At 36.8% G+C, this 17,052-nt stretch overlaps 1 protein-coding gene across 2 annotated transcripts; it reads left to right on the top strand.

Annotated features, from left to right (window-relative positions):
- The first annotated feature begins 9,852 nt into the window (after positions 1-9,852).
- On the top strand, positions 9,853-16,977 carry LOC104889819 (protein PUTATIVE RECOMBINATION INITIATION DEFECT 1). Of its 2 annotated transcripts, XM_019248397.3 has the most exons (9): positions 9,860-10,425; positions 11,433-11,539; positions 11,632-11,807; positions 12,361-12,669; positions 12,963-13,923; positions 14,025-14,724; positions 14,843-15,123; positions 15,196-15,841; positions 16,497-16,977. In XM_019248397.3, exons 1-9 carry the CDS (start codon positions 9,961-9,963, stop codon positions 16,731-16,733), a joined length of 3,882 nt encoding a protein of 1,293 aa, XP_019103942.2. In that variant the 5' UTR covers positions 9,860-9,960; the 3' UTR covers positions 16,734-16,977. The 2 variants fall into 2 exon arrangements, with proteins under 2 accessions (XP_048496028.1, XP_019103942.2); XM_048640071.2 differs by lacking the exon at positions 16,497-16,977 and having other exon boundaries at positions 9,853-10,425; positions 15,216-15,492.
- The last annotated feature ends 75 nt before the right edge of the window (positions 16,978-17,052 follow it).

The raw sequence follows: 17,052 nt of genomic DNA, 5'->3' as shown, positions 1-17,052 counted from the left end.
CTAATTACTTTCTCCGTCCCATAATATAGTGCTTGCATTCCTCTTTGGGTGTCCCAAAATATTGTGCCTATTTCTTTTTTATCAATTTGTTTGGACTAAATTATCCTTCATTTCTACCTAAAACTTTCCAAAATACCCCTACTTTCTTTTAAAATATGTGTCCCTATTTATTGTTTTACACCATTCCAAGGTATATTTATTGCTCTTTCATTTTATTTTAAAGAAAAAAGAAGAAAAAAACTAGTTCCAAGACAAAAATACCCAATAAACATTTACTTAAATATATATTTTTGTGAAATCTTAAAACTCTTCTATTTTCCTTAATTCTTGTGAAAAATGAGAAGTGAGCGTACTATTTATTCTTCTTTCTCGCCATGGAAAATTATATCAGCTCTTTTCAATGGCATATTTGTTTCCCAAATTTAGTTTGTTATCTATCAACAATGGCGCAGTGTTCTTGTTGACGCCGGAAAAGTTAGGGCTTTTAAGGTTGATAACGAGTTTCGAACTTAACTCGGTATTTTAATTCACCGAGTTTTTATTTTCCTTTTCTTCGATGTATTCACACTGCTTCTCAAGTTATTATTGCATTATGCTCTTCCTCTAGTCGTGGGTCGAATGATTCTCTCTCCAATTTGAACCCTCTAAAGTCAAGGTATATTGTTATTCATTGATCAATCATCATCAATTCATGCTCACTAATGAGTGTTTGTAACTTTGTCTGATCCAGCAAAATTGAATGGTGGATATGAATGTATGATTGATTATGTTGGTTATCATAGAATTGGATAACTATGAATGATTAACTTTTTCTAATGGCTTATATTTAAAATTTTCGTTTCATATATGAGTATAACGTGTATAGTTATCTGAATGATTGAGTTTGTAAAATTGTAATTGTGAATAATCATGACTATGTGTTTAGTTTTAGGGGAGACTTTGGATTTCGAAATATCCATTGTTTATAAACTGAATATTAAGGATTTGAAGTTTGTACAATTATTTAAAAAATTAAGGGCCCAATCTTGAATTTTAGAACAGGCCCTATAATCTTCGAAACGGCCCTGCTCCATCGTATAAAAATATATATGATTTTGGTGTCTACAATTTTAATTTATTTGTTTCAAATCTGTGTTCCAAGTATTGGCTTTTATCCCTTTCTAATTTTGAATTCGTGAAATCCACTTTCAATTCCTCCTTCATTTTGTATCGCTATTTATTGATCATCTTTACAAGTTGAATTTCTTAACATACAACAACAATCTGAAATATTCAACTAAAATCACTCCCATATGATATGGCATCATCTTTTTTCTACACATCTTGCTCTTCATATATGTCGTGCGATTCATAAACCGTCTGGTTTATCTTTGCAGGGATTATCCGTTTGAATAATGACTAAAGGTTGTTTTCCATCATATTTATATGTTATCTTTGAGAACGAGGAGTTGAATAATGTTTTTATTGTGTGTTTTATACTATTACGTGTTTCAGTTATGATAAAAAGCAAGTGTGATAAACGTCTCAAATTATTCGAAGATCAGCAGTGCATTGCATCTTTGGGTTTGATTTATAGTAGACGATGGAAAAAATATAAGTGGGAGAGTTGGTTGAAATCTCTCAGTGAGTAGGTACTTGGCATTGATGTGCAAGCTAATTCTGGAAGTTCAAAAAAATAATGATTGCAGAGTTGCAGTCGTAAAGATGTTTGTTAGTCGATTTGTATCTATGGCTTAAAGCTTCATTTGGTAAATGGACATGAACAACACTAAAATTTGTTCCATTATCTATATTCAATATCTACTTGAAGTTTATATTATGGTTTATTATATTGTTATGATTGTTATGTTAAGGAGTAGTTTGTATTAGTAGGTAGTTTTTATTAACTTTGTAATATAAATAGCAAGTATTGTAATGATTCTCATTAACGTACACTTCAATAGTAAACTTCTAATTTTACATAAATATCTCTCTTTCGACTATATTTGCAGAGTGATACATATTGAATAAGTAATTCAAAAGTCACAACTTACTTTAATTAGTGTGTAATAAATGGGCAATATATTATTCCACCCTTTACAGCTTTTCATGTGCCTAAGCTGTTGGTATATCCTTCAGTTACTTTTGTGATTTGCTATATAATGTTTGCTGTAACTTTATGCAAAGTAAGAAGAACTGAAATAACAAAACAAGGCAAGCTACTCATAGCCTTTATATTTCCTCTTAGTTCAATATAATATAGTAGCAATATTTCTTCTCCCAACAATCTTGGTATCAGTGCATATTACCAGGTTTTGGTCCAAATAAAATACAAGAGGAAAGAGTAAAGTTAGTGAGAGAAAACCAAAGTCTTGTTTTGACATTCACTCTGCAACTCATCCCCTTCACCCGTAAAACAAAAAAAAAAAAAAACCAGAAACACTTACCCACATAAATTGGAGTCCCAAAATGGCAGTAAATGGAACCAATGCATCCTCTCAACCGTTAATTCCTATTTTCAAAGGTGAAAAATATCATCTTTGGAGTCTTAAAATGAAGACTCTGTTTAAATCCCAAGAATTATGGGAGATGGTGGAGACCGGTTATGCAGAACCGGACCCGGCACCGGCCACACCGGATCAACAGCTGAAGGAGAACCGTAAGAAAGATGCCAAGGCATTGTTCTTCATTCAATCAGCATTAGATGACGAAATTTTTCCACGAATTACGTCAGCCACCAATGCTCGTGAAGCATGGGAGATGCTCAAACAAGAGTACTTGGGCGATCAAAGAGTAATTAAGGTGCGGTTGCAAACTCTTCGCCGAGATTTTGCGGAATTAACAATGGGAGACAAGGAATCAATTCAGACCTACTTGGGTAGAGTTACTGCAATTGTAGGTCAAATGAAATCATATGGTGAAAATATGAGTAATGAAACCGTGGTAAGTAAGGTACTAAGGAGCTTGAATCCAAATTGGGATCATATTGTTCCTGCAATTGAAGAATCAAAGGATTTGACCTCTTATACCTTTGATGAATTAATGGGCACCTTGTTAGCTCATGAAAGTAGAGTAAGAAAAAATGAGGTTAAGGTTGAAGAGAAGGCATTTCAAGTGAAGGGGGAATCATCAAATAAGTGTCCTACAGAAAATTCAGCAGGTCGAGGACATGGCAGAGGTGGTTTTCGTGGAAGAAGTGGCTTCCGTGGTCGAGGTCGCGGTGGAAGAAGTCGAGGACGTTTTAACGAATGGCGTCCACACAAAAGCATAACACAATGCCAATATTGCAAGAAATTTGGGCATAAAGATACAGAATGTTGGAGCAAGCAGAAGGATGATCAAAAGGCCAACTATACAGAAAAAGTAGAAGAGGAAAGTAAGTTATTCATGGCACACACTCATGTTCATGATGCTGCTAGTGACGTGTGGTTCGTTGATAGCGGATGCTCGAATCATATGTCTGGATCAAGGTCTTTATTCAGAGATCTTGATGAGTCCCATAAGAGTGAAGTAAGGCTTGGAGATGATAATCAGGTGCAAGTAAAAGGGAAAGGTACAATTGCCATCAAAACTTTTCAAGGTGATGTTAAACTTCTTCACAATGTTCAGTATGTGCCTAGTTTAGCTCACAATCTGCTGAGTGTTGGTCAATTGATAAAGAGTGGATATTCTGTGGTCTTTGAAGGTGAATTTTGTATTATTTGTGATAAAAAATCTGGGCAACAAATTGCTAATATCAAAATGTCACAGAATAAACTGTTTCCACTAGATATCTCAAACGACTTAAATAGAGTCTTGCTTGCTAAGGAGAGTATTGAGGCTAAGCTATGGCATTTACGTTATGGTCATCTTAATGTGAAGGGGTTAAAACTCCTAAGCAACAGGGAGATGGTGGTTGGTCTGCCAAAGATTGGTGAAACTGTATTTTGTGAAGGATGTGTTTATGGGAAGCATCATAGAGCACCATTTCCCAGTGGAAAGTCATGGAGGGCTTCTAATTCCCTTGATCTTGTGCATGCCGATTTATGTGGTCCAATGAGAACAGAGTCAATTGGTGGCAGTCGCTATTTCTTATTGTTCACTGATGACTATACTCGTATGAGTTGGGTTTATTTCTTGAAGTTCAAATCTGAAACGTTTGAATGCTTCAAGAAATTCAAAGCTTTGGTAGAAAATGAAAGTGATAGGCGCATCAAGGCACTTCGAACAGACCGTGGTGGTGAATTTTCATCTAAACCGTTCACCAACTTCTGTGAAGATCACGGCATTCGTAGAGAACTCACAGCAGCATATACACCCCAACAAAATGGTGTGGCTGAGCGAAAAAATAGAACGGTGGTTGAAATGGCTAGGAGTATGTTGAAGGCAAAAGAGTTACCAAATCAGTTTTGGGACAAGCAGTTGCCACAGCAGTGTACATTCTGAATATTTCTCCACAAGGGCAGTTATGCATCAGACACCCTATGAAGCATGGAGAGGTAAAAAACCTCAGGTTAGTCACTTACGGATTTTCGGTTGTATAGCATATGCTTTAATCCCCTCTCACTTGCGCCACAAACTTGATAGTAAATCTGAAAAATGCATATTTGTTGGCTATAGTAGTGAGTCCAAAGCATATAAATTATATAACCCAGTCAGTGGTAAGGTGATCACAAGCAGGGATGTTAAGTTTGATGAAGAAGGAAAGTGGAGTTGGAATACAGAAAGCCATACTCCATCTGCAATCCCGTTATATCCAGTGGCAAAACAAGGTGAACTTGAACTGAATAATAGCGTCAGCTCACCATCTTCTAACTCAATTCCACCTGGCAGTCCATCAATTGGTGCTCATTCACCATCTTCAAGCTCTTCCTCTGAAACACCTCCAAGAAAGTTCCGTCCATTAAGCGAGATATATGCCTCATGTTCATTTGCTTTATATATGTCTGATCCTACTTGCTATGAAGATGCTGCTGAAAATCAAGTTTGGCAAAATGCTATGGAAGAAGAAATGGCAGCCATACGCAAGAATGAAACTTGGGAGATAGTTGATAAACCTGAAAACAAGAATGTCATAGGGCTAAAATGGGTGTTCAGAACAAAATACAATGCAGATGGAAGTATCCAAAAGCACAAAGCTCGACTTGTTGCCAAGGGATACTCACAGCAAGAAGGTATAGATTTTGAGGAGACCTTTTCTCCAGTGGCCCGCTTTGAAACTGTAAGAGTTTTTCTTGCATTGGCTGCACAATTACAATATCCTGTTTACCAATTTGATGTGAAGTCAGCTTTTCTCAATGGAGATTTAGAGGAAGAAGTTTATGTAGATCAACCGGAAGGCTTTGTTGTTAGTGGCAATGAACACAAGGTCTATCGGTTGAAGAAAGCTCTTTATGGGCTAAAACAAGCACCGCGAGCATGGTATAGCAAAATTGATTCTTTCTTTCTGAAGAATGGTTTTTCAAGAAGCGAGAATGAACCCACTCTTTACTTGAAGCAGCAAGGTGTTGGAGATTTTTTGGTGGTATGTCTCTATGTGGATGATATGATCTATATGGGATCTTCACAATCACTTGTTAATGATTTCAAGTCTTGTATGATGAAAAACTTTGAGATGTCAGATTTGGGTCTATTGCAATACTTCTTAGGACTTGAGATAAAGCAAGTTGAAGATGGTATTTTTGTTTCGCAAGGAAAATATGCATCTGATTTATTGAAGAGATTTAATATGACAAACAGTGAAGTGACAACTACTCCAATGAACCTAAATGAAAAATTACAGCGAAACGACGGAACACAACAAGCTGATGCTAGATTGTTTAGAAGTCTTGTTGGTGGTTTAAACTACTTGACAAACACAAGGCCTGACATTGCTTTCTCCGTAAGTGTCGTGTCCAGGTATATGCATAACCCAACTCGACAACATCTCGGTGCTGCAAAAAGGAATCTTCGGTATATTGCTGGAACTGCAAACTTTGGCATATGGTATACCAAAGTCGCGAATTTCAAGCTCGTTGGGTTTACCGATAGCGACTGGGCAGGTTGTTTAGATGATCGCAAGAGCACTTCCGGTAATGTCTTTAGTCTTGGTTCGGGTGCATTGACATGGAGTTCAAAGAAACAAGAAACAGTAGCTCTGTCATCTTCCGAAGCAGAGTATACAGCAGCAAATTCAGCAGCCCGGCAAGCTCTATGGCTTAGAAAGCTACTTGCAGATTTTGGTTATGAACAAATGGAGGCTACTAAAATGTTTTGTGACAATAGGTCTGCTATTGCAATGAGCAAGAATCCAGCATTTCATGCTAGAACTAAGCACATTGACGTTCAACACCACTTCATACGCAAGCTGGTAGCTGATGGCAGAATTGAGTTGGAATTTTGTGGAACAAATGAACAGACTGCAGACATCTTCACAAAGTCACTTTCACAAGCGAAGCATCAGTTCTTTGTTTCCAAGCTAGGAGTTAGTGATTTTGAATCAAGGGGGAGTATTGAATAAGTAATTCAAAAGTCACAACTTACTTTAATTAGTGTGTAATAAATGGGCAATATATTATTCCACCCTTTACAGCTTTTCATGTGCCTAAGCTGTTGGTATATCCTTCAGTTACTTTTGTGATTTGCTATATAATGTTTGCTGTAACTTTATGCAAAGTAAGAAGAACTGAAATAACAAAACAAGGCAAGCTACTCATAGCCTTTATATTTCCTCTTAGTTCAATATAATATAGTAGCAATATTTCTTCTTCCCAACAATACATTACATTGATCAACATGTAACGATCTAGTCTGATGTGAAAAACAAATATTGATAATTTCATTTTTCCAGAGTATTGATAGAATGATAGGGTGCGCAAGTGTGCAATGGTGGAAAAGAATAGCAATGCCTATTGATCCTAGTTCAAGATTTGGGGTAACGTCGTATAAATGATAAATATGAACAAAATATACAAACTGGATCTGATTAAGAAAGTTTTTATAACTTGAACATGAGTACAACGTGTACGAGACCCTGCTAACAACTCACAACATTTGCTGCTCAGGTTGAAAACATTCCTTTTCTGAACAATATTTGATAATGAAAATGTGATTAAGGACTGTTGTTCATATACTTATACAAGTGATATATAGCACACACATATCACAACGAACACGTTGGTTTGTGGCAAGGAATAGGTTAACACATAGTGATCAGGTTTCATGCTTTTGCTGTCAATTGCCATTGACATCGACTTTTGTTCTGACAACATTTTCTGCACAGAAGATAAAAGATTAACTGGTGAGACGTGCATCACAACGAAATAGAACGAAATAGCAGCTAGTGTTACACTTACAGTTGATCGAACTTGCTCAAGTTTATTCATCTTTGCAAATATGTTGTTGTAGAAGTGAACAAGCTGTATGTATGCCTGTGCTATTCTGTAGAGTGCCTTCACGTTGTTGCTATCAAGTTCCAGCACTTTGGTGCAAAGCTTTGCAGCCTGCTAGTAGTCCTTCAGCTTCAGCTTCAGCTTACAGGCAGCATTGTTAAGGTTACATGTGACTTTTAATCCCTTTGCTTGCTTCTTCTCGTCATCACTGAATGTCGAATCATACTCCACAAATTTACAGCCTGCCGAAGAAAATAAACTCGATGAAGATAAACTCGAAACAAGTATGAATTCATATACCTATATATCACTAACATGACGGTCTATCTCTGTCCCCGAAAGCATCTGTAGTTTTACAAATGAAACAATATTCATTAATTATGCATACAACTAACAAATTCCAGCATTGTAATTATTCGTCTTAGGATGAACTTACACTGTGGTTTCACTGTCAAAATAACCTTCTCTCCCGTTTTCATTGTCTTCACAGCTTTTGCCAATGCAGGAAAGAAACAACCTGCACAACAACACATAGATTGAGTATCATCCCAGAGTTCACCCTTCCCCGATATTAAGGTGACCCAGTTAGCATAAGAGATTAGTACTTATTACGAGATTATTCATGATCAAGGAGAGGGGAAACTACAATTGATGGTTGTCTATTTTGTCATTGGGCTATTTTTCCGGTTCACAAAATAATGCACGTAAATCGAGATATTTCTGGAATGCAAATTATTTCGGAAAAAAATATCCCTGTTAAGGTTTTGGGGTCATTTTAGTTCTTTATGGGTCAAATTTGAAGTCCGAATTTACAAAAAACGATTAGAGTCGCCTCAATTTGCGTTCCAAAAACTAGAGGTGGCAAACGGGTCATACGAGACGGGTCATGATCGGGTCAACTTTGTGCTCGGATTACGACCGATTCGGGTTCGTTCGGGTACGGGTTCATATCGGGTCTATGAGGTTTCATGTCATACCAAATCGGGTTAGATCGAGATTACAATCTCGCAAACAAATAAAACACATATAAGATAATGAGAGTGAATTAAATAAGAGAACGTATTGTGTCGGACTCGTCCGACCATAATCTTGGTCGGACGATTTTCAGGTGGTTCCAATTTTTTTTCAGGTAGTCTTCATTTTGTTTTCAGTTAGTCTTCTTTGTTTTTCAGTTGGTTTTTGTGCTTTACTTGGGTTTCAGTTGGTATTTATTCTTTTTCAGGTAGTTTTCATTTTTCTTCAGGTAGTCTTCATTTTATTTCAGTTAGTCCAACTGAAAAAACAAAGTCCAACTGAAAGAAAACAAAGTCCAACTGAAAACAAAGTCCAACTAAAAGAAACAAAAGTCCAACTGAAAGAAAACAAAGTCCAACTGAAAGAAAACAAAGTCCAACTGAAAAGAAAACAAAGTCCAACTGAAAGAAAACAAAGTCCAACTGAAAGAAAACAAAGTCCAACTGAAAGAAAACAAAGTCCAACTGAAAGAAAACAAAGTTCAACTGAAAGAAAACAAAATTCAACTGAAAAGAAAACAAAACATTAACCTCTGCTTTCCTCTCACTTTCTCCTTCTGATTTCTTTCTTCTAGATGAAAATACCTAGACTAGTCTTCCAAAATCATACCTAATGCTGCATTTATCACCCTTTCCCGGCAGAACGGGAGACAAAAGGCAAATGGCCACTTTGCAGCACTTCACACATCTACAAAAATGGCGTCCGCTTGTGTAAATAACATACCCAAACCAACCACTCAAGCTATGGCTGGTTAACTCCGAGATTATCTCTAAGCCGAGAATACAAAGATGATGATTCTAAACACTCGAAATCTAAATCTAAAGAATCTTCTTCACCCAAAGATACTGGAGATTTCGAGTTCCGTCTTGGAGATAACCTTGGAAGTTACAAGATGACAGCCGCGAGGGTGAGGAGAGAGAGTGATGGTCTTCTGGGCCCACTTAGGTGTAGTCGACGCCATTGAAGTAGAAGAAGTGGTGTCGATGGTAGGACTATGAACAGCTCGTATTCGATGAGATGATAGAAGCGGCTTCGTCCGACGAAACATATTGGGTCAGACGGTCTGACCCAATACTTTCACATTAAATAATTAATGGACAATGGCTAAATCATATTAGTATTTCATGATATATTTTCTTTAAATTTGTTTAAAAAGTAACTAATATAACAACTTTTCGGGTCGAGTTCGGGTTGTGGTCAACATTATTGGGTCAATTCGTGTCGGGTAGATTCGGGGTCGGGTCATATTCGGGTCTATTTTAAGTCAGGTTCAGGTTATTTTGGGTTTCGAATTTATTTCGGGTCGCTATTTTAGGCGAAAAAACTGGTTTCGGGTTGGGTCAACAGGTGCGAGTCTCTTTTGCCGACTATACCAAAAACATCTCAATTTGCATCCATTGATGTAACAATTAGATTTAACGGAAAAAATCACATTTGAAAATCAATAAGAGTTATCTTTGAAAAACCGAAAAACTACAAGGTTAACCATGAGAATTTTCCAAATGGCTTTATCACTTCCTTGGCGCCCAAAGTTTAAACACTGCACTTCTAAGTCCTAACATCATTTCTTTCTCCCTCTCACTTTCTCATCGCCATTTTTTCACAAAAATCGCAGAAAATGTACAACTACGAAACAAATTTCTCAGCAAATTCAATTCCAGAATCTTCAAATCCTCCATTATCATCATCTTCATCTTCATCATGTAATCAAGGTCATCGTTCTTCTCTCATCCTCGAAACCGAAGAAGGAGGTTGCATTTGCTTGCTTTGCTTCACAAACCTAATCTCAAACCCTAATTCTCCTACTTTTCATGTCTCTTACGCTTTCTCTCAGCTATCTCATGCTGTTTCTCAACCATCTTTTCTCTCTCCTCTTCTTTCTTACCATTTTCATCTCATTCTCTCTCCTCTCGTTCACTCTCTTTCCTCCTTCGATGACGAACAAATATGTCGACAAGTCAATGATCTTGTGTCCGATCTCTCTGATGTTGGTGGTTTTTCGGTTTCCGCTGATTTTGTATCCAGAATTGCTGATGTTTTATCCTCAGGTGAATTCTGTTGGAGCCGACGTCAATTTTACTTGGTGAGTATTTGAGTCAATTTCTGTGTGTGTGAGAGTTGAATTTCGATGAATTAGGTTTGGAATTTTTTGTTTTATTTGGTTGATTTGATGTTAATGTTGTGATTTTGAAGAATTCATCTGTGAAGTTGTATGACAGATCATTTATTAGGAAAATTATTTGAGAATTGTGGTTTCATGCTTTGATGGTACTTGGTAGTATTTTGGGAACTTGATTGATGGAGTTATAAGAGTTGAATTTCGATGCAATTTTGTGTTTTATTTGGTTGATTTGATGTTAATGTTGTGAAAAATTCATCTGTGAAGTTGTATGACATATCATTTAGTAGGAAAATAGGTAAGAACTGCGGTTTCATACTTTGATGGTAGTATTTGGAAACTTGATTGATGGAGTTGTAAGAGCTGAATTTTGATGATTAGGTTTGGGAGTTCGTGTTTTATTTGGTCAATTTGATGTGTATGTTGTGAAAAATTCATCTGTGAAGTTGTATGACATATCATTTAGTAGGAAAATATTTTAGAACTGCGGTTTCCTACTTTGATGGTACTATTTGGAAACTTGATTGATGGAGTTGTTAGAGTGAATTCTGATGAATTAAGTTTGGAATTTTGTGTTTTGTTAGGTTGATTTGATGTTAATGTTGTGAAGAATTCATCTGTGAAGTTGTATGACAGAATTTATGAGAAAAATATATAAGAAATGTGGTTTCATATTTTGATGGTAGTATTTGGAAATTTGATTGATGGAGTTGTGTGAAATAGGTTTCAACATGTCCATTAGCTGCATATAATGTGAAGTAAATCCAAATCAGCCCCATTAATTCTTCTATAACCAGCATTTCAATTTTCAAGTTTACATGCTGTTCTGCATAGCATTTCCTTGCTGTTTCACTTAACCCCCTTCCCTCCCCAGTTGATTAATCTTGGAAGAGTCACTTTTTGTTGAAAGAACACCTGGAGTTGGACTCGCTGATTTTTTTTTTTTTTTCCATTTTTCATTATAAATGTAGCTACATTGTCTGGGAGTTCTTTTGACACGTCAAACAGATACTTATGGTTGTATCAAAGATAAAACTGTATTGATCAACAACCTAGTGACCGGTCTTCAGTTTCCAAGGTACCAGCTAGAGAAAAACTCTGTGCAGTTTATCTATTGAGTACAGATGACGATCTCTTTACTGGGTTTATCTTTTGTCGACACAAATGCAGTGAAGAAATGCGAGGGGAGATTATGTTTGTCTTATACAAGATATGTATCCTCCAGTATTCCAGTAAAGACGAGGAAGGTGCTGATATATTGCTTGAGTATTGTCCCATGATCTTGCAGTTATCATTGGATGCACTTATGAAGATTCAAAGGGATGATGTTCGCTTGAACTGTTTAGGTTTGTCACTAATTTCTAAAACTACATGTACATTATACAGTAGCCTTTCAGCTGGGATCACTCTGCAAGACTGTAACACTTGCAGAACAATGTTGCAAGGTCAATATTAAGAGATGCCTTAATGTGTTTTTGGGCTAGAGGATCTTGACATTGAGAGTCTAACCTTTTAGTTGCTCAAGCCACATAGAGATTGTCTTAAGCGTCCACATGATCCTGGCAATGTAAAATGGTATAGTCTTCAGCTGCTCAAACATTAAATCACTACTTGAGCTTAAGAGAAGGTTCAAAATGGAATGAATGTTGGGAAGCACTTAAAAGAAGAATAAGTTAGAAACCTTTTCTTGGTTTGTTATTGGGAAGTTAATTGGGGGATCATATCTGTTCTTGTTCATTGATTCGGGGACATTCAGGTTATTGATATCTCATTGGTTGGCTTTAGATATATTCGAAGATGAAAGAATCCGGAAATCACATGGAAGAGAAAGATGGCAAGAAGCACTTTGTATTTGTATTGCATTTTCAGACTAAAATAATGGTTGGTTTACCTGTGTAGCCCTTTTAAAGGTGTTGGGACAAAGAGGATTCCTTGCAAGAACATTTTCAAGTGAAGTCAACATGGATACCTGCGAAGCTGATGACTATTCTCAAACCTCCAACGGTGAAGCTAATGGCAGTTCTATGAGTAGATTATTTGCCGAGGCTATAAAGTCTCCATTGCTCTCCCCTGATATTCAAGTTCAAACTTCTACACTAGACCTCATCGTAAATTGTTTGACATGTGGGGATTGCTCACTCAAGCAGATTCAAGTCTTGGTGGAAGAAAATCTTGCAGACTACATCTTTGAAATACTGAGGCTCTCAGGTAATTAGTTGCTCACGATACTTTTAGATACTATACCACCTCAAGCTATGCTTCATCAAAATTGCTTACTACTATAACATTAAGCCATTAAGGGTGTGTTTAGGACATTATGTTACATGTATCAGTTATGCTTTGTACAATATTTTATCCACACATCTCGCCCTTTCAAATCATGTACCTGTGGTTATTGGCAACTACTTTTATCCCTGGGAACATTCTAGCATGCGTTTTTCTGTAGGATGGATATGCTGAAGTTCATAACTATATACTTAAACATATTCTACGTTGCACAGATAATAAAGATCAAATTGTTAGCTCTTGCGTACAAGTTCTTAATCTCTTATCAACGGCCGAAGACACCTTCACGCAAAGGCTTTCCCTTGGGTTCTCTACTTTAGTCTCTGTTCTGCCTGGGGTAGTTGAAGTACCTTTTCATCCTATTCAGCCTCAGATGCTAAAGCTCGTATTGGATGGCATCTCTACTTCCCCTGGAGTAGTATCTGCGAAACTTGTTGAAGCAATAAGTAGTTCCTTGGCGCTAATGCTAAAGAGATACACTACTGGAGAGATGGGTATGCTTCCTGAAACATTTAGTACCATCTGTTCCATTCTTGTTGCTCTTGTGAAATCTCCTTCTGCTAGTGGAGCTTCAATACTGATGGCTACTGTATCAGAAGCATCAAGACATGCATTATTGGCCTCATTGAGCATAATTGACCTTAGTAGTTGCCAACTTCTGCATTCTTTATCTCTGCTGAAAGAAGCATACTCGTTTAGTCAGAAAATCAGCTCCACAAGTAACAGTCCAGAGATGCAACTGAGGAATTCTGTTATAGAAATATGCCAAAATCACATATTACCCTGGTTTACAACAGAAATTAATGGATTAGAAGAGGAAAGTGTTTTGGGAATATTGGAGACCTTGCACATTATATTGTCACAAGCTCATGATACTCAAGCCTTGCGACTCACACATGCTCTACTTTCGAATTCTTGGTTCAGCTTGTCTTTCAGATGTTTAGGTCTTTACCCAAGTGAGATTATGAGATTGAGGGTGTATCTGATGTTGAGTACAATTGTCGATAATCTTCTTGGAGATGATTCTGGTGGACCCATCCAAGCAGTTGCTTCTACTCTACCAACAGATCCTGTTGATCTTCTGTTTCTTCTTGGGCAGAAAAACAACTTCGAGCTGTCATCTTGCCAGACTGCTATACTGCAAATACTATATATCAGCTCATTATATGACGAAATGCAAGTATTTTACCGATTTGTATCTATCTGACTTGTTAATCACTGCATAATCCATATCTTTTTCCATATTAACATTTTCTGATTTTTTCCATTGTTGTCAGGGTCGCTGACAAGAAGCTAATTTTGACTTCACTGGAGCAATTTATGCTTGCCAATAGCAGCCACTTGCTTTTTGGATCTGCTGACTCAAATGTTATAATCTATTTGTTAAATCTTTATGCTCTATGTAGAAGCTTTGCGAAGACAAATTACCAAATCTGTTATAGTCCAGATGCAGAAAAGATTTTCTTCCAGCTGTTAGAGGAGCGAGATTGGGATTTATCATCTTGCAATATTCACCCGTCTTCTCTAAGATGGCTGTTTCAACAGGAGCAAATTACCAAATCCTTGTCTAGCCAGATCCTCAAACTCTGTCGAAATAGTGGCTCAAATGGGACTCTAGTGGACTCCAGTGTTCTTAATTTTCAGGATATTGCGCTTTTAGCCTCTGTAGGAGACAACCTTTTACCAAAAGTATTGGTCCTTTTGCTGAAACAGCATGTTGGGGTAGATATGTTGCTAGAGGATGTAATGTCATTGCTTCACTTCATATCATTAGTTATTAACGCCTTTCCGCATGCTTCAGATCAACTCTGCATGCATGGGATGGACAATGCAATTCAGAATCTGTGTTCAAATATGTTATGCTCTTCCTCACTTGAGAATGACATGATTGTTTCACGTTTTATCTTCATCATTTTATGTTCTGTGCAGTCTCAAACACTCTACTGTGATGAAGCTTGGCTTGCAGTTATCATGAAGGTAGTCAAGTCTATTTTATTTCAAGACTGTAATGCATTAAATTCTAGTTTCATCCACATGGAACTTTTTATATAAATTATGTATTCATCTAATTACCTTTTTTGCTCTGTTCAAGCAGTTATTGGATTCCTTTGCTTTAAGAATGAAGACTAATGGATGGACAGAAGAGCATCTCTTAGTACTTGGTGTCCTTTCATTGGTTTTGCATCATTCCACTCATGGTGCACTTGTAGAAACTGCAAAGTTCATACTTCTGAATTCTTCTTTAGCCCCCCTAATGCGAGCCACATTTGATGGGCTCTTTGTAAATGGATCCGCTTCAATCGAGCAAGAAGAGGAAACGGACACTGAGCAAGCCTTAGTATTTATACTGTTATTTAGCCACTTTTACCTAAGAAGGTAAGCAATGATGTGCAAAAAGCATCTTTAATCATCTTCTTTACGCCAAATTGCTAACTTTCTTAGCATTAGTTTGCAAGTCGTTCTACCAGGAAACATGGATTGGCAGAATTTTTTCTGTATACCAGAAAAGACGTGCACACTTCCTTCAATTGGAATCCTTTGCCAGGATGTATGCAGGTTCCTGCATTTTGGCTCATCCCTGGTCAAATTGGTTGCCTCGTATTGCCTAATTGAGTTGTTAAACGGAATCACTGATCAACAAAACGGTGTCAATTGCAGCATGGGGTATTTAAGGTCCATGGTTGCAATATTAGAAGGCCTAGTATTCCACCATGATCTGCGAATTGCCATGAACTCTGGCCTCTGCCTATCGATGATATTCAGTTGGGAAGTACCCACAAGCTTAGTGAGAAACAACAGCTGGTGCAGGACAATTGTAGAAGAACTAGCAAAATCTTTGGCTGCTCCATGTTCAGTGTCGACATCATTCATGAATCATCACAGGCCTGCAGTGTACATTACTATAGCGCTTTTAAGATCAAAGACTATTCCTTCATGGATGAATTCCGTGCTCAATGAAGCCTGTGTATCTGGTATAATTGAAAATCTCTCTCCTAACAACATAAGTGTTGAGGTGGTTCTCTTATTTCAACAGCTACTTCTGTCAGCTTACCTGAAGTCTGATCAAATTGCCAAAATAGATCATCTGCTTCAGGTAATTCTTGTCTTTAATATTGTGTCTTATGTGAACTTCTAATTGAGTTGGCTTTATAGCTAAATGGCTATTTGACTAATTAACACCTTATATATATTGACATTAATACCCTTACTAAAACCAAGTTGGGTTAAATACACGGGGTAATGTTGTCGATACACATGGTGTTAGATAAAAAAAACTAGTTAGTCATTTATACTTGGTTCTTTTGGCATTCATTATAATGTGTGGATTTGGTCTATTTTTTAGTTGCACCATTTGCTTTTTCACATTTGCCGAGATGCTTCTTTAAACGTCAATATCTCTTATTTGGTGTAAGTAAATATTATAAAAATTTAATATTTGGAATTCTCGCATTAAGATGAATCTAACAAGACCCCATCCGACTACGTTTTTTCTTATATAATGGTGCGAGATAACTTAACAAAGTTGGTTGATGAATAGTGGCATAAAAAAGACCATAAATGACCATTCATCAGATATTAACCATGGTTTTTCTGTAAGGGATGTTTTAAGTCCTTTTGTTCTTTGTTACTTTTACAGGGAACTATTAGGTGAGAAGAATTATCTAATGTGTTCTACACAAATAAGATTAAAATTCATTGAGGGAAATCTTATGAAACCAATATTGTTCTACATTATATATGTATTGCAGGCATGTCGAAGATGTATATGCATGGAAAATAATGAAGATGAATGCATAGAAGAGAATGGAAGGAAGGTAGTCACTATGTCGAGCGACATGGGAGAAGTTTGTGAGTTTCTACTTCAAATAATGTCTTCTGAATCACATCTGGATATCAATACTGGCGGACATCATGCTAAAGCTAACAGATTAATGGAAGAAACAGACTTGTTTTCTAGGCTTGCTGCGGGAAATAGAGAGGTTTGAGTAATGAGTGATAACGTATAAGTTAGACTTCATATAGAATTTATGGTCATGTTGGTGGGTTCATTATCATTATCCAATCAGTTGAGGTTATATGGTAGTAAATGTATATAAAAATACATTATAAAGATACGTGCTAGTGAGTAGCGACCTTAGTGCTTCATAGATCAGTTTTACTTTTTTATATGCTTCAAACGTTACACTTGTAATAATAAATTGTTGTAAATTAAATGCAACACTTTCTCTTTCGACAGATCTCTATCTCTTCATCTAAAAGCAAAGTTTTTTTTTTGAATTTTTATATCCCTCTCTTCTTCCTTAA

This window comes from Beta vulgaris, chromosome 3 (genome assembly GCF_026745355.1).
Source record: "Beta vulgaris subsp. vulgaris cultivar EL10 chromosome 3, EL10.2, whole genome shotgun sequence".
NCBI lineage: Eukaryota > Viridiplantae > Streptophyta > Magnoliopsida > Caryophyllales > Amaranthaceae > Beta > Beta vulgaris.
Note: the sequence above shows the minus strand (reverse complement) of the source record. Positions and strands in the feature narration are given on the sequence as shown.